The 22,500-nt window shown below is 38.7% G+C and overlaps 2 protein-coding genes and 1 long non-coding RNA gene across 6 annotated transcripts in view; 2 read left to right on the top strand and 1 right to left on the bottom strand.

Moving 5' to 3' along the window:
• LOC137993216 (NF-kappa-B inhibitor-like protein 1) overlaps window positions 1-1,934 on the bottom strand; it is a 3,299-nt gene extending 1,365 nt beyond the window's left edge. The window contains exons 1-2 of the mRNA XM_068838921.1: window positions 1,796-1,934; window positions 1-665 (exon numbers count right to left, since the gene is read on the bottom strand). The exon at window positions 1-665 is cut by the window's left edge and continues 1,365 nt beyond it. Of these exons, the coding sequence (XP_068695022.1) occupies window positions 1-557 (557 nt within the window). The 5' untranslated portion in view covers window positions 558-665; window positions 1,796-1,934. The remainder of the gene's footprint in view (window positions 666-1,795) is intronic.
• A 300-nt stretch (window positions 1,935-2,234) lies between these two features.
• Window positions 2,235-9,707, top strand: LOC137993218 (endothelial differentiation-related factor 1-like). Of its 2 annotated transcripts, XM_068838924.1 has the most exons (6): window positions 2,235-2,394; window positions 4,689-4,740; window positions 5,252-5,329; window positions 6,729-6,811; window positions 7,502-7,595; window positions 9,092-9,707. In XM_068838924.1, the coding sequence occupies exons 1-6, from the start codon at window positions 2,317-2,319 to the stop codon at window positions 9,154-9,156; spliced, it is 450 nt and encodes a 149-aa protein (XP_068695025.1). In that variant the 5' UTR covers window positions 2,235-2,316; the 3' UTR covers window positions 9,157-9,707. The 2 variants fall into 2 exon arrangements, with proteins under 2 accessions (XP_068695025.1, XP_068695026.1); XM_068838925.1 differs by lacking the exon at window positions 7,502-7,595 and having other exon boundaries at window positions 2,237-2,394; window positions 9,092-9,323.
• Window positions 9,708-14,368: 4,661 nt separating this feature from the next.
• Window positions 14,369-19,390, top strand: LOC137993215 (uncharacterized). Of its 3 annotated transcripts, none has more exons than XR_011121831.1 (3): window positions 14,369-14,585; window positions 18,263-18,316; window positions 19,070-19,390. It is a non-coding gene; the product is annotated as an uncharacterized lncRNA (long non-coding RNA). The 3 variants fall into 3 exon arrangements; XR_011121830.1 differs by lacking the exon at window positions 14,369-14,585 and adding an exon at window positions 15,038-15,127 and having other exon boundaries at window positions 19,070-19,389; XR_011121832.1 differs by lacking the exon at window positions 14,369-14,585 and adding an exon at window positions 16,657-16,679.
• The last annotated feature ends 3,110 nt before the right edge of the window (window positions 19,391-22,500 follow it).

The following is a 22,500-nucleotide window of genomic DNA, read 5'->3' as shown; positions in this document are numbered from 1 at the left end:
TCCATGTCACCTTCCTCATCATGATACTTTGAAAAATCTTCTTGCCCAGCTTCAAAGCAAAGTTTCCTTTCCCACTCTAGATCTTCCTCCTTTTTTAATGATTCAGTGTTATTCGTTCCTTTTTGCTGCTTTCTTTGAGCTCTTGTTTCTTCCCACTGTTGGTCATACTCTCCTTGCAGAAGACTTAAGTATTCCCTGGAAGTTTTCCCTTTGTTGTTTCTCAAGTCAAGAATATGGCTTCCGCAGATGTTGAGTAATGGTACAATTAAGTCAGTGAATGTAGAGAACTTCCCAGTCTCTATAGCGTATTTCAGAGCCAGGTGAAGAGGGGTATTTCCTTTGCTATCTACAGCTTCTACATCAGCTCCATTTTTTAACAACACCCTCATTATTGCATTATTTCCAACCAGACAAGAAATGTGCAGTGGGGTCCTTCCTTGACGATCAGTGATGTCAGTTAAACCAGATGACTTTTGTTTTTTGAGAAGTGATCGGACACGATTCAGTTTTCCGTATTTGATGAAATGGAAAAGTTTCTTTTCTCTGGACTTTCCCATATTCTTTTAGCAGTGGACATATCAGAAGAATATTGTCACTTAGTGTACCTCTCCGGAATGCAGGCAAACTAATATAAAGCCAGGTTCTCCAGTTGGTCGTCAGTTCACCTGTTATATGAACAAAGAGTATGATTTGTTTCTTATTCTATCAATGTTCATAAGTAATTAAAGTTTTATGCCTTTTTTGCTAGATTGGAAAATGAAAGGTAAGCCGGCTACAAGAATTTTTCTTGAAATTCCAAACGTTCTACCAGAAAGGTTTTCTGTGGGAACTGCCACATGGGCGGACACATCCGGTGAGACACAAATCAAAATGTATGTGGATCTACAATAATTTTTCTTGAAATGCATAATTTCCAAACGTTCTACCAGAAAGGTTTTGCTGTGGGAACTGTCGCATGGGCGGAGACATCCGGTGAGACACATCAAAAAGTATGTGGATCTACTCATGTTAGCACCAAGGAAGAACTTAGATATTTTATGGACACTTAAGAAGACTGTCGTGTGCAACAGCAGACTCCCCTGCAGGCAGCCTGACCAAACCTAAACATAATGATATCCACATGCCTAGCAGAACTTTATTTTAATCTTCTGAGAACTTATGCTCAAATAGATAACCTTGATCTACTTATAAATAAATCGATTGTTATTACAGTAAAATAAGATTTTATGCATTTAAAGGGTATGATAATATAAAAACTGATGACATCGATTGCAAAAATCCATTTTTGAGCGCTTGAAATTACTGTCCAATTAACAGATTGCGCATACCCAACTGAAATTAGAAATTGTTGGACTGATTCTAGTTTAGCGCAAGAGTCAACACGGCTCAACAGCACATGTCCAGACTGTCTTCGAATTCTGGACTCAATCTTCAATACCCAAAGAGTGAGTCTTGGCTCGGTGACGCAATAAAATTTGCAATGTGTAAGCTTATGTTTGATCAAATTCAAAAATAGTGATTCAAGAAGAAAGCTCGTTGAAACCAACCTCCTTACTACGTACGAAGAAAAATAACTTACAGCAGTGCTTTATTTCTACCTCAACAAGGCACAAAATTTACCCGTTACTCAGTCACAGGGTCTTGACCTCGGTTTTAATACTTTAACACCAACCTCACTGCGTTTCTTGAGTTAATTGCAAACTGGCTAACTGATAAACGTGAGCAAGGTAGAGGCTAGAGCATTGATTAGTCAGCTTTAACGGCGTTAATGCAACTTAATAAAGCGACCATTTACCTCTTCACTCTAGTCATTAAACGCCGTTTGAAGTTGTTGGCTCTTTTGGGTAAAGATGTCCAATGAATGAAACCCGGGGAATGAAAGCAGCGTTTTGAAAGAATCAGGCTCCTTCACTGTGGATGTGTCTACGAGTCAGGTCATGTATGCATAAACAAAAGTTCCACCATCACTCGTCAGGAGGCGGCGGGCCTAGCATTCTTCTGCCTCCATGAAAATTCCTTGGTTTCTCACGAATATGCCCATATCCCCGGATATGTACATTCTCCAAAGGGAATGTCGTAAATAGGGGATGGAAAAAAACATGACCTGACAAGATCTGACAGAAAAAATGCTGACGAAACCTTGCACTTGCTGATGCAACAAGGCATAAACAATGGCATATACCTGAGCCTACCATTCATTGGTCAGCTTTTGAAGAAATGCGCATGCGTATCCTCACTTTTGCGTCGTAAACATTTGGCGTGAACACCTCAGTTTGAGTTACGTTGTACAAGAAAACGAAATTTCTCCCCCAAAAAATGGCTGAATCAGACTGGGATACTGTAACTTACCTTCGGAAGAAAGCACCCCGAGCAGCTGAAATGCGATCGAAGCAGGTAACGTTTTTTAATTTTAGAAATTACTATCCTGTGGCTTTCAAACATTCATCCCAAATTTCCTTCTTTTGATCTTAGGTAAGCTTACGTTTTGATTTCTTTCTCGATTTCCCCAAATGTGCAACGTGAAGCGACCAAATGTCAAAGATCCTTGTAAAACGTGAACGATTCTATCCCCTACCTTCAACATTTTCCCCCCAGATTCAGTCCCTGGATAGTTCAGCTAGTTTTGAAGAACCGAAAAAAATGGTTTCATTAAACAAGTCGATTAAAGTACATTATTTAACGCCGTAAGAATGACTTGACATTTCATGAGCGAAACCTCCGTAAAGTGTAATTTCCCCAAATGTCTTTAAATCTCCCGCAATAACACACAGACATTTCAATACGACACAACAAGCACAAGGAGAACAATATTATTTTTAGGTAAATTCGTTTCTTGTAAGTGGCATTTAAAGTAATTTGGAATTATTTCCATGTGTTTGTCACAAAATAATGGAGGACAGGTACCCCCATAAAATGCAACTGGCTGACTGGCAACCTTCCCAGACAGAGCTAACCATTTTGCTAGCAGTGGTCCCAGCCCAGCCACAAACCCCTTCACCCCACCCCACCAGAGAAGGGCTAGGGAAAGAATACCAGGCACCAGTGTCTCAAAAGAATATTATATACAGTGGAAGAAATAATATTATGAACCAAATCCCACGCTGTGATTGGCTACCTGAGCGGGCAAGATGGAGCCATACTGCCCGCTCGGGATTTCTCGCTTGGTCCCGCATGATCAAAGATCATTTTTTGGTGTTTTAAGTCACATAATAAATCCTTTATTGACCGAGCTTGTTCTGTCAAGATGGCTGGATATTGGCTTCGCTCTTTTTTTGCCTGTTTATGGACCTCGACTTCGTCTCGGTCTATAAACACGCAAAAAAAGAACTTGGCCAATATCCAGCCATCTTGACCTCACGCTTGATCAATAACCCATATATTTTGCCCACTCGGGATTTCTTGCTGGGTCCTGCAAGATCAAAGATCATTTTGTGGTGTTTTATTCCCTATGATAAATCCTTTATTGACTAAGCTTGTTCTGTCAAGATGGCTGGATATTGGCCTCGTTCTTTTTTTGTGTGTTTATGGACCTCGACCACAAACACGCAAGAAAAAGAGCTTGGCCAATATCCAGCCATCTTGACCTCACGCTTGGTCAACAACCCAGAGAAGTCGGCTACTTTGTTCCTTAGATTGACAGATCCTTTCTTTCAAATTAAATTAATTTTGACGATGTGAACAGTTGGCTGCTCTGTTCAAACCAGTTACCAACTGTGTTTCAGTGATAGAAAAGCTTAATAAGAAAGTAATAACAAGGATAACTAACAGCAACCCCCCAGAAGAGGGATGGGGTATGCAAATAAATAGGCAAAGACTGGACACAGAAACAATTTATGACATTACTTAAGAAACAGTCTTCAAACCATGACAGAAATGCAAACACTGTTGGGATGATTCTGACCATTTCCGAAGAATTTAAGAACCTTAAAGCGATTGAAGCCACAGATGCAATACCAATGCTTCTTAACAACAATTTATTTGCACTGCACAATTTACAGAGTTACAATTAACATATAACAATAAATTAAATACGTAGTCAGTAGCTGGTGACCCAAAATAACGTACAAAGTCATGTGAAAGCTATTAAAACTTGTTGGGAGACCATTATTCTTAATGTTAACAAAGTTCAATAAAATTATTGCATTGAACCACATTATAAAACAGTGGGAACAAAAGCCCAATGTCTGGTCTAGGTATTGGTTAAAGTATTATAATAGCTATAGGTTTTTCTTGCTTTTGTTTTGGAAAAAAAGAAAAATTGTGCAAATAGTTTTTGGCACTCTATCAGGATTTTGTTGTTAAAATTAATTGTTGCTCAAGTGTGCTGCTCAGAGTTGACTGAGTTCTTGGGGTTACATGAGGTCTGGATACAAGCAGGGTTGTACATCGCAAAGTTGTTTTCTCCAAAGACATTTTAATAATTGTATTGTAAAATATGCAGAGGATCAAGTGGAAAGGCAATGAAATAATATTGAAATTAGAGAGTACAGTTGAATTTGAAAGCTACCATGTTGAGAAGTTGTATCTTTGCTGAGGTGTTGCCACAACTTGGACCAAGTCTCTCCCAGCATTTTCTCAACTTCAGAGTCAACATCCAGTGGAAAGAAGGCAGTTTTCAGGAAGAATCCACCTCTATTCAAAGACTTCTCTTAATGATTGCTTTTTGAATAATATCTTTTGCTTTACAGGCTGTTGCTTCAGCTCAAAGACATGGTGTAGCTGTTGAAACTACACAAAAATGTAAGGTGGTGGTAAGAGAAAGATTCCAAGGTCTTGTAAGGGCAACTTGTGAGGGAAAAGTTTGTTGCAGCTTCCTTACTTTATAAAGAATAAATTTGGTCAACCCGTATAAGACTAAAGGTGCTGTTATACACGGCAATTTTTCTTGCATTGAACTCGTCTTGCATTTTCGTTACAACAAAAGTTCTTACATTGCAAAACAAGTTGCTTGATGGTTATTACACTAAGCAACATATCTTGCAACTTGTCTTGTTTTTGATGATCACATGAGGTTAAAGGAAGATTTTCATTGGCCAGTGCTGCAAACCGTTGCATCACAAGTTGTAGGACAGATGTTACAGTGCGCAAATTATGATTGAAATATTAGTTTGGAGCAGACCAGGAGTAGATGTTTTTCCTGCCCCTAAAAGTAATGTAGGAGAAACAGGGCAATCTGCTCATTCTGAGAATTTGGCATTAACCATCAAAAGTGGCACTCTTGGTTGATTGTGTTGAATTATTTCCATTTTAGATGGTGCAGGGGGCAACAAACAGCATTCTGCACACAAGGATTCTGCTAAACTTGACCGAGAGACAGAAGAATTACACCGTAAGTGTTACACTGTGCATAAAGAAATGAATGTGCCGTTGTCACTGTGTACAGTTTGTACCTCATTCATAGGGCCAATTTGCACGGTACAATTATTGTTGCATGCGGCAAGCTTACGACAGGCCCACAACATGACTTACAATAATTGTTGCAGCGTTTTAAAACATGAATTGTTTAAAATGCTACAATTTTTTTTCCGACGTACACAAGAAGACGAGGTGTAGGCCTGTCGAAAGCTTGTCTCATGCAACAAAAATCTTACCGTGTAAATCAGCCCTTAAAATTGTGTTTTTTCGAAGACTAATTTGCTTGACAACACATCACTCTACTGACCTGTGGGAGTAAAATGGAGGTTGCCTATTTACTGAGTTAGGATTTCGAGTTGGATTTTGAGTTGGATTTTCCAGTTGGGTTTTCCAGTTGGATTTTCCATTTGGATTTTCCAGTTGGATTTTCCAGTTGGGTTATCCAGTTGGGTTTTCCAGTTGGGTTTTCCAGTTGGGTTTTCCAGTTGGGTTTTGCCTTGGTTAGTGTTTGTACAATGTCGACTGCAGACCAGGGATAAAATGCAGACACAGTTATAATGTAACTGTTGAAAAGGCCCAAACTTTTTAGAAGTCATTGAGAAGTGCTAACACATAAGAAAAGGGGAGGGATGCTCGTCGTCTCGCTTAGGGCTATAAAATCTGGATTTTGGTATCACTTAGGGTGTTCTGGGCAAAACGCAATCATATATGGCTGTGAAGGTCTCCTTTTGGGTTGCGCGTGAAGAAATATAAAAGTGTATCTTTACACTTTTATATTTCTTTACGTAGGTGAAAGTATTAGATGATAATGTCTTTGCCATCAGTAAAAGACTGTATTTTTTATATATCCCTAACCCTAACTGTAACCTAACCGTAACCCCCCCCCCCCCCCCCCCTCCTCCCCCGGGCTAACCCTAACCCTAACCAGGCTAACCCTAACCTAAATATTGTTTCATGCCTCATTAGGCCTAAGGTTAGCACTTCTAAAGGGTTTGGGCTTTTTTAGCAGTGACATTATAACCTTAGTCTGCATTTTACCCCTGGTCTGCAGTCTACATTTTACACTGACCAAGTCGAAAACCAACTTGAAAATCGAACTTGAAAGTCCAACTCGAAATCCAGCTGGAAAACCCAACTGGAAAATCCAACTTGGAATCCAACTCGAAAATCCAACTGGAAAACCCAACTGGAAAATCCAACTGGAAACTCCAACTCGAAAATCCAACTCGAAAATCCAACTCGAAATCCAACTTGAAATCCTAACTCAACAATAACTAGTCTGTCTCAGTAAAATGTGCTTTTGATGATGTTTTCTAATTTGTGATGAACAAGTAGAGTGTACAGTAATGTTTGTCTTTCTATTTGTTTGACAGATGACAAAGTTTCCCTTGACGTTGGTAAGCTCATTCAGCAGGGAAGAGTGGAGAAGAAATTAACACAGAAGGACTTATCAGCAGTAAGCTTAATTTTGAACAGCATGTGAACGTTTAGCAAGATATTAAAAAATACTCACACAAAGCATTCATGGGGTTACTGTTTTACAGCTTGAAATGAGGCTGTAAAACAGCAAAATTATTTTATTGAAAATAAAGTTGGGAAGATTAACAATGATCCAAAGGGTTTTAATTTAGGAAAAAGTGAGTTACAGTTCCTGTGATTTAGCTTAGAAGCTAAGTGCACGTCCACCATGTGCAAAATGTTTTTCATGAACCTTCGTGAAATGATCCAATTTTCTGCTATGAGGTGAGCATGCTCAGAAAAAAATCCAAGTGTGCCAAACAGAAATCAAACTTGTAACTGTTAACTGTTGATAACTCATTAAGACATATTACTTCTGAGCTAAAGGAAATTCATGGGAGCTGAAGCCATTAGCCCTTTCACATCTAAACTGGCCCCCACTGGCAAGTAAAATTGTATGGTATTAGACATGTAGTAAGCTCTCTAATTGTCACTCAGTCTCTTAGGAGGGAAAGTTGCAACCTAAGCAATCACACTCTAATTTCGTTTCGTGCTCCTTAACTGAATTTGTTTGGGCTTCTTTTTTAAGTACTGTAGACCTGTACAAGTCGTAGTTGCTTTTATTGCACTTACCTGTAGGCTTATTAATTTATTGTGATTCAATTTTTTTTTAAAATTGTGTTAATAGAAAATAAATGAAAAGCCGCAAGTGATTATGGATTACGAGTCTGGTAAAGCTATTCCAAATAATCAGATCCTCAGCAAAATTGAGCGTGCACTAGGTAAGAATCGAGGACAGCAGTCGTTTTATTGTTACAAGCAAAAGTCATTTGGAGATCCTGGCTTGTTTGCTCTTGGTACAGATATGCATGTGCTAAATTATGGAACCACAACTGGCTTAACTGGAATGTATGGTACCTTAAATGTTTGAATGAAACTAATATTGTCGTCTTTTGTTTAGAATGACTTGGCTGATCTGAGTCTGTTAAGTCCTCCCTATTTGCACACTTATGTCCAGAAAATCTTCATAATTAGATGCATGCCCAGTTTTGACTTCCAACGTCCCTTTAAACATGAAGATGGACTATAAAAGGGGCGCTTCACACACTGCTTTTGTTCGAATTTATTCATTTCAAGCACAACTGGTTAATTATCCAAGATGGTGATCAACAAACAGCAACACAGAGAGGGAAAGTCCAAAAAGATATTTTTAGCACGAAGAAAAGGGACGGGGGATTTTAAAAAAAGAACGACATAACATTTTATGACATATTACGGACACTTTGCTGTAAGGGACCTTCTTATTGAACAAATTATCACAGAGCTCTCGGTTGCATCCACGGTTGATTGATAAATCATTTGCATGTCACATTGTGCCTAAGGCACCATGCCTTTTATAGAGCGTCTTCGTGTTTGTGTCCCTTTTGGTCTAAGCCTTTGCTACCTCTTTCCAACAATGAGGTATTGGTAAAGGTTAGCATTATTTTTAGCTTGGGTTATATGCAGCTGTTAAATATTTATTTGGGGAGCAGCATTTGGGGAACACTGTGTGGCGTTTATTGTCTGTATTCCAATTCACGAGTGATGTTGAAGTTGTGGAGAAGAGCAACTGGACACTTCCTGACACTTAATGAAATCTGTGTGCATCTACTGGTAATTAGGGACATTCCTGGATGTACCTGTATTTGTGAAAAGTCTGCCCACATGGAGAAATTTTAGAACCATGAATTGAATGAATTTGTTATGCCATATGTTGTGTCTTTTGGGGTCAAATCAGGTGAACCATCGTTCTTAACATTCCACCCAATGAGAAAAGCTTGTCCAGAAGGTCTGCATGTTTGGGCAAAAAACAAAAAGATGGTCTAGTGTTTGCCTTTGCTGGCAAAGATGACAGCTATCAAGTTCGATGATTTTATCTCTGCAAAGAGTAGCTTTGGTTGGCAAGATGTGATGCACAATTTCGAACTTGGCAAGTGTTGCCTCTTTGGTCACCCTGAAGGGAATGCTGTAATTCGTTTTTATTGTTTGTTTATCTAAATTCGCCTGTTACATCAGTTTCACTGCTGCAGGAGGTTGGAACTTTTTACAAACAATAATTTATGAAAGAGAACCTTTTTTCAAGAAAGTGATAGTTTTTGCATAAAGCTCATGATGAAAAAATGTCATCGTTTCTGCAACTGTACAAATAACCAACAGTGCAAGTTACATGATGTATAGTGTTGCAGAATATTACAAATGTTGTACTATTGAATGAATCGTGCGGTGTTCTTTTTTGCAGGTATCAAGCTACGTGGGAAAGATAAAGGCAAGCCGCTTTTTTCTGGTGGCAAGGGGAAGAAGTGACATGCAAGAAAAATACTAAGGTCAAATCTCTCCTTGCCAAAATAATATCAGAACTGTTTACATCACTAGAAACAGAATGCCGTCTACAGATATGGTGTTATCATCTCGTGCCACGCCATGACCACCAGGCAAACGTAATCGTTTTTTGAGTGCTTTTGACATCTTCGCTGTGACCTTTTTCCATGTTCACCTCATGTCTATTGGCACAAGGAGCCTTCTTCGTTGACGACTTTCCATCGTAGCCATGAGCAAGGGTTCAGTGAAAGGGGCAGTGGTCAAGTCTTGACTGTCCGTAACAAACATGACAAGTCAGGAAGGAAACTAAATCATATCATTGTTCGGTTGTAACACTGAGAAGCCATTACAGAATAGTTGTCTAGCACTTGTCAAAATCATTCTTATGAAAGATTATTGTCTGTTGGCCATGTTTTTCATCCAGATAAAAGACACTACGGGGACTTATTTAAAGGCAATAATGGCAAAAACGTTTCTAGTAAGATCTTGTTAACATAGCCAAAACTTTGAAAGCAGTAAAATTCTTTTTTCTTTTATTTGAAGACCTCAATTTGGAGTAATTTGGATTGTTATTGCGAAGCTATTGCCTGCCATTCATGCTGTGAACTCCTAGGGAGCTACTGTAAGTCGTTTATCTAGGTCCTGAATGGATAATGTGTCCCGCTGGTCAGCGGGTTTTACCAAGTCATGCATCTGAAAACTAACAAATGCCACTATAGATGTTAAAGGTGTATTTAACAGTAATGCACCCGTGGGAAGAATGGGAAAATAGTTCCTTGGTTGCTGGCTATTGCTAATACCCTTACACTAAGGCTACCACTAAGGGCGCGTTCGATTGACCCTATGCCGGAATAAGAATACGTGGCGTGGTGAGTAAAACGGTATGTTTGGCGCATTTCGAAGCAGCAAGGATAATAAAAATATGTTTAAAGTAGCATTTTAGCCGATGTTTGACATATTTAACGTGAATCTCCGTAAAAAAAGAAGGATTGCTAACTTACATTCCAGCGGCTTTCGGTCTAACACCTGATTTGCTTGACTAACAAATTCAGAAGAGACATCTGGTGGCTTTAATTTCACAGACTTTAAAAAATCTTGCTCTTGCTTAGGAAAAGTGTAGTATGTCAGACCGTAAATTCCATCAGGAATGACGGATTTCGCACTTTATGCGCGCAATTCATTCTGTTTGACCGGGATGTGTACTTTAAGGTTCTTTTACTTCAAAAGCAATCTGCACATTTGGACACCAAATGCTGGCCTTCATTGGTAGATCGTTTCAATTAAGGGTGCGTTCGATTGACCGTATTCCGGAATAGGAATACATGGAATATAAGTTAAAAATCCTTCGTTTTACGGAGATTCACGTTAAAATTGTCAAACATCGGCAAAAATGCTATTTTTAACAGATTTTTGTTATCCTTGCCCCGTGGGGAGAGACTAACAGCTTTACTTCACTTCACGGTTCAAATTTAATTTATTCGTCCTTGACGGTGGACTGCGGCTCACTCAAACAAACTAACGGTTGCTCGCAGTGGTTCCCCTCTCGGGAAGCGTAGGAGAAACCAACTGCTCGCGGTAAGAGAACGTGCAGTCTTGTTATAACAATTTCAGTGTCAATGGCGACTCAAAGAGATGAGCGTTGCTTTGTTGTAACATAACTCGTCTTGTTTACTTGCAGCCACTACCTCAATTCGCTTTGTTGGTCAAACCAGTGTACAAAGTGTAATTACTCCGAGGGAAACAAATTGTTGGCGTGAAGATTGTTTAATTTTTAGCAATAATCGTTTGGGAAAAGGAAGTCAAACGTCGGTTGGCAAAAATGTGAAATTCCCTCTTACCTTGGAAAACTTTCAGGCTAAATTTTGTGGCCCCTCTTTGTATTTTTTCGTGAGCATCATATTGTAATCTCAATATTTCCGATTCAGAAATGCGAAACGCGAGTTCACGCCGGCCATTTTTTTTTGGTTTGGATCACGCGTTATCGTTTTCTCGAGGTGTCCGTCTATCTTAAGAACAGCTTTTTCCGCCCAGTATTGTGCCTTTTAGCCAATCAACGCACAATATCTGCCCTTACGTCACAAATACATAAATTAATCTTGTAACAATCATGGATTGGTGAAGTGCGTTCGATCCAGGCTAGTAAAGTTTTTTTTTTTATTGTACTGATTGCTCAGAAATATCTTTGGGGCGCTTTCAGGCAGTGTCAAAAACCAGTTTGAACACAACATTATAAAACAATTAGGATAGTACGCGCACTCTCATTGGTCAATAGCCGTGTTTAGGTGAGAGTATGTAAACACGGCTGTAACATCACAAGAATTTTGATTGTGTCTCGGGTTGCATAACTGTGGAGAATTCTCCCACACGTGATACAATTTGACCTTTGCTGGAGGCCCTCGCACGACATCGAGGCGAGTGGAAAGCGCCCAACCCCTAAAATTGCACCCCACCCAGAAAGAAGCGACACGAATAGTATGCGTTCTCCAAACGTCAAATGCAACAATAAACAAGAGGCTACGGGTAGCCTACACTCTGTTCGAAAGATTTTTAGCCGATTTCCTTTAAAGTTCGCAATATTTCAGTGTTTTTTTTTATGTTACATTCTTGGTTAATATCGTTGTTTTTCTGTTTACTCTGATTTATGCTCAGTCCGCCGTCGTTATCGCATATCAGAGTTTCATATCCAGTTTAATTCCGTTGTACAAAGTCCACATTCCTTGACCTGATTAACGTTAGAGTTACAGTCAAGCTGTGTTACTTGTGATTAGTTGTTTTGAAATTTTGAACCGAGTATTCAAATCTGCGTGCCAGTTTTGAACTTTGCTCTCGAGATCTAAATTCCCGTGGAATATTTCCTTGATATATCGAAAATAGTTAGCTATGAACTTTCGTTTTATTATAAAATAAACGATGTTTGAAAAGTGAAATCTATTTCAAGCGTTTGATAAATTAATGTTCAACTATTGTGCATTTTTCGTAGCAACTTTCAGAAAGATCTTCAAGATTCCATTCAAATCTCGGAAAGTTCCTTTCAGTCTTGTCGGGATACCGGTCACGCTTGACATAGCTTGACTGCAAGTGCGATCGTAGAATAGTTGTTCACATTAACGCAATGTCAATGTTCACATTAATACTATTGTTAACGGCATTGATTGCATTCAGTAAACGGATCCGTTAAGCCTGGTTTACACTGCGACACAAGCATAAGCATAAGCATGACGAAGTTCACACTTGTTGCATAAGCATAAGAAAAGTGACATACGCAAGCGCAGTTACCTCCAGGCAAGAAACTCGCAGGAGAATGAGACAAGCCACGTTCCAAAATGGCGGATGTGTATGTTGCTCCGGTTTACACAGCTATTAACGACAAAAGCATAAGCATTAGAAAATGGAAACGATACCTTTTTCTTATGCTTATGCTTATGCTCATGTCGCAGTGTAAAACAGGCTTTACAAGTTTCTACAATGTGCTACTGTGGCCAAAAAAATTCAATTCTTATTTTTCTTTGGATTTAAATCTTATGTTAACTAAATACTAAGTGACCAAAGTTTTAAGCCTTCATTTCAAAAAGATACTTCTTTATTTTAACGGGAATTTTCCTTTTGAATGGTCCGCCATTACTAACTTTAAGATCTTGATAGAGTTGGATCGAGGAGAAAATGACGTCAAAGACTCACTAGTTTAAGGATGCGTTCGATTGACCGTATTCCGGAATAGGAATACATGGAATATAATTTAAAAATCCTTCGTTTTTACGGAGATTCCCATTAAAATTGTCAAACATCTGCTAAAATGCCATTTCAAACATACTTTAATTGTTCTTGCTGCTTTGAAACGCGCCAAACATACCGTTTTAATCATCACTCCGCATATTCTTATTTAGGAATAGGGTCAATCGAACGCGTCCTAAGAATGGAATGCGTGTGCACGCGGCAGCATTAATATGCAGCACGGGAGTTTTGGGCTTTTAGACTTAAAAGGGTTGTAAGACCTGGATGAAAAACATCAAAGAACGGTTAGGACACACCTATAATGGATGTGTAAGAGGAACGGAAGATCGGAACAGCTGGAGATCCATGATAGCCGACCTACTTCTCGTAGATGGCACTTGATGATGATGAGACTTTTAAACTCGGCTTTTGCATATATAATAAGCTGCATGACGTCACTTTTCCCTGGATCCAACCCTCTGAGGTCCAATCGGTCAGGTTTGAACGTGAGTATTGGCAAAACTTACACTCAAAGTAAACGGCCTTTGGATAAAAGTCAAAGCTCAAAATTTTGTCAGTCAGGTACCGGTGTTAATTAAGCAACACATTTTCAGAATCTTAAGGAAAAAAGTAAGGATACAGTGGCACTTAATATACTGATTGACTTACGAAATGGTGAGATGTGTTATCGCGAGATGTGTGAGTTATCGTGAGATGTGTTATCGCGAGGGCTGTACTGAAGAATATTGGCCTAAGGTCCGTTAGGGCCGATTTACACGGTACGACTTTGTCGCATGCGACAACGGCTTACGACAGGCCCACAACATGATTTATGATTGTTGTGAACGTCAGAAAAAATGTCGTAGCATTTTAAAACATGTTTTAAAACGCTGCGACAATCGTAAGTCATGTCGTAGGCCTGTCGTGAGCTTGTCGCATGCGACAAAATCGTATCGTGTAAATCGGCCCTTAGCCTGTTCCAGGCTCCCACATAGTCGGGAAAACGAAAACAACTGCGTGCCCCCACTCACTTTTCGCACGCATTTTTTTTCTCTTTCTTTACTATCTGGGAGCCTAGAACAGGCTAAAGGTCCGTACAAAAAAGGACCGACTTTGAAAGGTAACCTTTTACATGTCAAACTAAATTCCGCTCGCTATAGTTGTACTGTTGTGACGAAAACATTAAATTTTCCTGTTTTTTAGAACTTTCTGTATTTCAACTTGAATTTTCCGAGAGAGAAAGTGTTTCCATGGTAATGGTCCGTACTGTAAAATTCCGACCAAAAAGCAGCCAATTAGAATGCTCCGTTTTGCCTGAGAATTACTTGCGTAAGTAAGTAACTTTATGTCACTTCCGAGTTCATGTCTGCCTCCTCATCAAAGCGAGTCTAAGTGCGAAGTCTTTCTTATGAAATTAGTTTTCATTCATAGTAAAGTAGAACTAATTACCATCACAAAAACTTTGCTCTTAGACTCGCTTTGAAGAGGAGGCGGATATAGCCTATTACAGTTGTATGAGGACAGCGTCATTCGTTTGAGATTTTTTCTAAACAGTGAAAGCGATTCTGTAGTTCTCAAGTTATCAGGCAATGATATATACTTTGTTCTTCGAACACATGAATGGACGGATCGATTCCTGTGTTTAGCCTCGTGGTACCTTTTTCACAAAGTGAAGGAATCAATAAGCTTCATAAGCTGACAACGTGAGTATCAATTAAATGACAAGGCGTAGATTCCTGTGTTTAGCCTAGTGGTACCTTTTTTCACAAAGTGAAGGAATCAGTAAGCTTCATAAGCTGATAACGTGGGTATCAATTAAATGACAAGGCGTAGATAACAAAAATACAATGTTTCATGCAAATTTAAGAAGCTGTCGCACACGTGATGCCGTGACAAGCGCCGTATTCGAAACGAGGCAAAAAGATGTCGGATCGATTCCTGGATTTAGTCCAACCTCGTCCCCAGGGCACTTTTCCCTGCTTTGGGTGGCCGCCAGAGACAGCTTTTACTTTTTTCTTTTTATTTGCTACCACAAGTCCTGGGACAGAGTGGTCAAATGAAGAATAATCCTTCATTTGAGGAAGAGCTCGTGTTACCCTCCCGCAATGACTCGTGCCCGGCCTCCTAAGAGCTATGGAGGCCATTTGGCACTGGGGAGACCTAAGGACGAAGTAATTTCGACCTCCCCACCTACATACGGGTTTTCGCACATTCATTTCGACCAAGTATTATTCGTTTTTGTAAGGTAAGTGTGGCGTGTGGTATGTTCTTTTCCTCCTATTAGAACATTAGGTAAATATACGTATTGTTTTATTTGCTGCTTTCCAATTTGGCAGAAAATAATTTTTATCTACTAAATAAAATCGCAACATGTTGTAATTTCATTCCCGATCTGTTGTTCGGTTTCGAATGTGTTCTGATTTCGCAACGTTGCAATGTACTCGCGTGTGTCCATACACCGCTTTAAAACAGAGAAATTGAGCAGGAAAATTGAAAGTTAAGGCTTGATGTGAAACTTCGTGTGCTAATATTCAGGCTACGGACGTTTTACCCGACATTAATCGTGAACTGTTTGGGAAAACCGGTCACATCGCTGTCGGAGCATCACGTCGTCACCTCGCACGATCTATATTTACCTCGCCCGTTTTCTTTCAAATACAAGGTTAGATAAAAGTGATATGTGACTAAGGACTTTTAAAACACGGCGGACTATACCGTTTTGGTTGGGTTACCGTATACACAGGTTAGATGTATCTTCGTTACGGAGATTTCAACACTCGTTTGCCGGTAGGAATTTGTTTCCTTTATACATTGTGACACGCCCTCAAAGTCACGCAAGATAAAACAAACGATGTTTTTTTTCGTTCGGAGAAAGATTAAGTTCCATTTTCGTTCTTGAAACTTTCATTGGTATTCTAGAAAAAAAAAATCTAGAGGGGTTATCTGGCAACCCGGCAAGGCTTTCTAGGCAAGGCATGCGTATTTTAAATATTGGAACGATTTCCGTACAGGAAATTTAATATGCACGCAGAAGAAATCAATTATGCATTTGCACTGTTTAGTTGTTTTGAAGAACGATACAAGTACTTTACATGTACCAAACTTATCGATTACATACATGTCTAACTTGCACTTATTGAATGAAGGAAAATAGATTTCATTTTTCCCTCTCTTTCTCCCCATCTTCCTCTCCCTTTTTCTTTACCCACACCTCTTACACCTGGGGGTGGACTCCCATATAAAATGACGGGGGTGCTCGTAGGAAATTTTGAAAAGAGCTCCTAAGAGGTACTAAGATCCTGTCTTGTGGGCGTGGCTTGAAACTTTTTTCACCTGTAAGAGGTACCAAATTGTGGGTTTTAATTACACAAAATCAAAAATTAGTTAATTGTCAAATGTCTCCTGTCATAAATTTTTGGTTCAATACCCTAAAAGGTACAGCTAAAGCTCCTGCTGTGGATCTTTTGAGGCTTAACATCCTAAGAGGTGCCAAAACCGCTTTTTTAACCCCTAAAAAGTACGACAAGAACCCCCATCCTTTTTATATGGGAGCAACCCCCTTCCTGGGCTCTTACAATGTTTGCTTCTTTTTGCTGCAGTACTTCTCTTCATTTTCGTTCATCCTATCTTTAGGTGTGCAAGATAAGTTTTGTTTTGAATTCTGGTTAAAAACTTTTTTGTTGCTTCCCATCCAAGGTTTCAACTTCATATGCATAAATGGACTTTATCATGGTCTCCCTTGCTGTTGCATCAAAACTCAAGATAAAAGCTCAAGATAAACCTGATTAACTCACACTGTAACTGTTGTTCAGAAAACTTTTCTTTTAATTTACAACCCTTTAAACAGACAGAACCTTTTAGAAGATCACTTGGACTTTTAGATCTAGGAAAACAATATTTGTGATAATTCTGACTAGTTTACAAAATCATGTAACTAATTAAAGTATCCATCTTTGGTTATCAAAATATGGAGTAGTCTTCGCAACACATTATCCTGAACAAGGGGACTCCCACATTGATACAGCAACCAGCAATGACATCTTTTGTATCTCAGAATAAATTGAATTATTATAACTGAAATCACTAAACTGTTTGCACCCCGAAAAAAATCGATCGCATTTGAATTTCAACTTTCTCACAAGACCATTTGGAGCGGCCCGATTTGTGATATGTCATTCTAGACTTGATGTGAGTGAGGCGGTGGGAAAATAAAGAAACAGACCATGGCTTGAGATGAATGTAAACAAGGAACTTTCCACTGTTTGAAAGTGATGTGAGTGAGCGGAGGGGGAGCTGTTTCAACAGAATTCTAGCCGGGAAAGTTTAGAGACAGGATTAAAGTACAAAAAGAGTGGTCTTACAGTTTCAAAAATATGGAAGACAGGTTTTGTCAAACATGCACCCCAAATTTACTTCTATCGTCACACGGCTAAGGGTCGACAGAAAAACCTGGAAGAGCCATGCAGAACTAGATTTGGTGCAACTGCTTATAAAAAGCAAACCATCGGTAAAGCAGGTAGTGTAAAGACTTGCATCCTTGACCAAAAAGAAAATAAAAATGTGATACTTGCGATGCAGTTCAATGTAAACAGTTAATGCTTTTTTGTTTCAAATTTCATGCTTGTAAAGCGAAATTGTATGGGTTAATACCAGTACAGTATCTACAAATTGTTCCCTGGAATCAATACCGAAGTCTCAATCCAATGATAAGTTGAGTTTTTATCCCTTGTTGTTGTTTTGGTTGACGTAAATTCAAAGACAAATTCTCTGTGAAAATTATATGAATCTGCAACATAGCAATAATTTAATTATCATAATGTCAGTCGTGAAGAAAAATAAATTGTTTTCTTTTAGTGATCAAAGTGATTTTAAGTACAGTAATGTTTCAAATAAATTAAAAGAAAACATTTGACATCTCTTCTCGCTTGTTGTTATCAGTCATTGTGGAACATCGAAGGCGAGACAAAACGTCTTCCATATTTTTGAAACTGTAAGACCACTTATTTTGTACTTTAATCCTATGTCTCTAAAACTTCCGCAGTAGAACTCTGTTGAAACATCTCCAGCGCTCAACTATCAGTGACCTCATATCATTTCCAAACACATTCATCTTAAGCCGTGGTCTGTTTCTTTATTTTCCCATGGCCTCGGTCACATCAAGAATGACATGTTGCAAATTGGGCCACTCCAAATGGTCACATGAGCGAGTCGAAATTCAAATGCGATTGATCATTTTTTTCGGGGTGCAAACAGTTTAGTGATTTCGGTAGTATGCTAAAGAAGTAGAGCAACCTTTGGTTACCGTCGCGGAAAGTTAATCCAAAACTATTTTCAGAACTACAGGAAAATGAGATTAACACACAGTTGTTTTAATTCACAGAAAAAGTGACGAATATTTGTTAAGAGTCTCCTTGCAGCTGGTTGGTTCAACATGGTAAGTGTTTGCTGAAGATTGCAAAAATATTTCTTACTTTGTTTGGACTCATTGTCTCATGAGCTTTCACCCATTGGCAAGTAAATTGTCTGATGTTGGACAGAGTAAATTCTTTTGGGTCTCACTCCCAGGAGTCAGTAGGTTAAAATGTTATTTCTATTAACTTCTTGTACCCTGTTATCCTTTCAAACTTTTGTTGTAATTTTGTGGATTTCAAGAGTCATCTTCAGTATAAAAACAGAATTTCAGTGAAGGTCGTGCATGATTACAACTGCTCAATGTGGGACACAGAGTCTCGTGTGCTTCCTTTCTTTCAAGGAACGTAAGTTCAAACTTGTTTGCACTAACATGCAAAGGTCCAAGATTAAGAAAGGTGCATCTTTTTTAGATTTTCTGGTGTGTTGATGACTTGCTATAAAATAATCATTGCTGCGTTGTGTTAAAATCTCTGGTTTGACCCATTCATGCAGCTCCCATTTACAAGTCTTGCACTCCCCAGGAGGGAGTGGGTTGAAAGGGATGTAGTTTTTAAGTGGACCTAGATGTTGTTAACCCATCCACCCCTAAAGCGGTCCCCATTGACATCCTCTCCTAGAAGAAAAACAGAACTAACAAACTCCCATATTTGATATAAAGCTGTAGAATCAAACCTGTACCATATTAAAGTCAGTGGTGTTAACACTATGTTGATCAAACACTTATCTGTTAGGACCATACATTTATTTTTTTAATAATCAGCATTTTTTTTTTTAGGTAGGCACAGGTATCCCTGTATGTGATAGTTTCATAGAGGAGTACAGAAAGTTACAGATAAACCATGAAATTGGCTATCTGGTCCTGGGTATCCACAACCAAAGCATAATTGACATTGAGGAGCGTGGGGATCCATTTGAAAAGAAACCTGGAGCAGAGAAGAAAAACCAAGAGGTGTATGAAACTCTGATAAAGAGAATAACTTCCAGCTCAGACCCAAAGTTCGTTATCTTTGACTTCTGGGTTGACCAAAGGGGTACAGTAGGACAGAAGATAATTATGATTTCATGGTAAGAAGATAAACATTTAAACTAAGGTTACTTGGGTGGCTGAGGTTTGTGATATTGCTGTTGGTCCAAAGAACTGTACATGTACAATGGCAGTCAAGGAAGGAGAGTATTTTTACTTCTGAAAATAATGCCAGAAATTTTTCCTGTATTTGCATTTTGGATGCCAGGAAAAAAACACTTCTCAGTTGGCCAGTCAACTGAGTCAAAAAGACTGAAAACAAGCCCAAATGCACTAAAAACATTGCAAAGATTTATGAATAGCAGTGGACTTGCTTTGTTCCACGTTAGTTGACTTAAAAAATGCCGCAAAAATATTTTTTGTCTTTTTTTTTTTTTATTTATTTATTTCTATTTTTATTTTTGCTCAAATAAAATTGAGGAAATTGGTACAAGCATGTTTTGATTCATTTAAATCCTTGATTTTCTGTGACTTTTTAAAATATTGAGGTCTAATCTTTAAATCCTGCTTATTTTGTGCATGGCAGAGTTTCATTGTCGTGTCTAATCAGGGTCTATTGAATGCCGTGACTTTAAATGCAGAATAGCAAACTTGTTGAGTACAAGAGAAAGTGCAGGAAATACTTAAATAATGCCAGTGTTGTGCATTACCATTGATTGTGGCAATGTGAGAAACTTTAAAGACTGCATTTTGAACCTGCAACTCACACAAAAAGACCCCAAAAAAGCTTTCAAAGCGTCACTAAAAACTAATTTGTTTGAAGTCCTGCAAAATGAAGGCTCTTACATGTATTTTGGTGTGGATATGATCTTAATATTGATAAAATGAAGCATTAATTCCCGTTTTCCCTCTCATCCCTTCATTTGTGCTACCTTAAAATACGGTACATTTTGGTACATTATTCATATAATTTGTATAACCTATGTTTTCTTTTAGTCTTGCATATATTATATACTAGTATTATATTAAAACAGTGGACAACATTGAAGACATGCTCTGATTAGCTACTCGCATACTCCAAATATCCTTTGCTATTCGTCTCTGAGCAACTCGCTGAGGATTTGCACCCAAAAACATTGTAATCATTGCAGGAATAAGATAATGAGTCAAAATCCTTTTTTTTTTTTTGTGCTATATCATACATGTAGCAATGGTAATGGATTTATATAGTGCATTTCCTACATATGTATATGTGCATATTTACCGTAAATGTGTTTTACAAGTTATGAATCTATGGGTGAGAACAGACCTCAGCGTATACAGCCACTGCTGGCAGCCGCGATCAGTCCGTTAGCAATTTGACCCAACCCATAAATGAATGAAATGAGACCTGACCACAACAGGCCCTACTCTTTGCGAATAGTTTGTGGGGTTTTTTAACGTCCCACAGGGTTATGAACATTGAAAGGTTGTGAGGCGGGGCCTACAGTTTATCATCCTTGTCTGAGAAGACTTGAAATTCAAACCAGCAGCACTTTCTCCTCAGTTATGTGAAGTTCCGAGTGTTGTTTTACAAAACATTGTCCAAAGCGAAAATACCAAAGACTGTACTGTGCCACACACTTGTACAGGTGATGGAGATCAAAAACGCCATTTGGTGTGGAAGGGTTAATAAACTTGAAGGAATATGAAAGGTGTTCTGCAAGAATGAAAATTGTGGTTTGGAAAGTGACTAGGAAAAGTGAAGAGTTGTGAGGAGCTTTGAACAGAAGACTATTGACAAAGAATGTGACAATAAATACAACACACCTTTTTGTCCTTAGTCTGATCATAAGGTAGCAGACTTGACTATTAGAGGGTACGGTGAAGTGCTAGTTGTCTACCCATATAAACCATGTGAGTGTTATGGTTTACATGGGTAGAAAACTAGCACTTCACATTTCCCTCTAATAGTTAAGTCTGTTGAAATATAAGTGCTACACGGCCAACGTTTGCGAAGACGTAACTCTTCCTTGTACTTGATCATAAGGTCTCAAACTCATTAATTACTCATACGGTTATAAGCCAATCGGAGTGCCCCATTTTGGTCAGGGGCATGTATCTTGAAACCCAATGAAAATCTAGATCAAGGTTACTCCAGTTCAAAAACTGATAAATGTAGTTGTTGTTGGCAATCCCTCTATCGAGTAAAATGTCTACTTGGTAAATAATCATTGTCAGTGTTCATGGCCAGTGTTCATTGTTACGTTATGAGTGCGTTGGTGACTGTAGAGCCCGATTCTAGAAAAACATGTTTGTAGACAAATGGGGAATCTGAGATCCAGAGAGGTTGCAGCTGTGTCAACAGCCTGTTGTCTGATCAAGACACTTGAATTTTAATTAGAAACCTCAATAGACCTTATTCACGACGGCCGCCATGTTGGATTTGCTATTATCATGCAAATTAGCTACAGACTTTTGAGGGGCAAAAACACAAGTTCGAGAGGTTATGACGAACATGTTACCCACACTGACGGGTCAGTGATGATTTGTTTCACGTTCATTGAATGTTTATCACCTACTAGTAAAATATAAGGATTACACAAGTTACTGTCGATGTTTTTTTGGTGAAAAATGAGCAGATAACGAAGAAGAAAGTCAAAATGTCAAAGGCAATCAAAAGATATAAAATTATTATAAAAGGTACTTAATTCTCAATTCTAAAATGTACTTTTAGCAATGTTATTTCAATATTTCGACGAGCCGATTTTCCGCAATTTGCCTTTTTTCCAATGTTTGCCCCCCAGCATAACACATGGCTAATTTGCGTGACAATTGAAAACCAACATGGCGGTTATCTTGAATGAGGCCTATTACCATGCAATCAGTTATTCACTAGCGTACTTCGAAGAGTTATTTTCAACGTGGAAATTACAATTCTGGAAAGTTCCCTCGTGGAATGCAGCATTAAACAAGAGCATGTTACTTTAAATAAAAAGTGAAACTATTCCCGAAAGAAATAATACTAAACAAGCAAAAACAACGTGTTTAATTTCCCCTACCCTATATTAGACCACCGGGATCTAAAATCGGTACTTTCATCTCCCTTTGCTGCTGCCATTCCCGAAATTTTTTAAAGCCTATTTGTTTTGTACTTTGGAGAAGGTGGAACAGCTTCATCAGCCAGCACTTGTTCCTCAGATGCACTTTTCGGCGACGACTCGGTTTTCCTTTCTTCTTTCTCAGCCATAACCATCAAATGC

The sequence above is a fragment of the Montipora foliosa genome, chromosome 2 (assembly GCF_036669935.1).
Source record: "Montipora foliosa isolate CH-2021 chromosome 2, ASM3666993v2, whole genome shotgun sequence".
Classification (NCBI taxonomy): domain Eukaryota; kingdom Metazoa; phylum Cnidaria; class Anthozoa; order Scleractinia; family Acroporidae; genus Montipora; species Montipora foliosa.
This window is presented reverse-complemented; position numbering and strand designations above follow the sequence as displayed.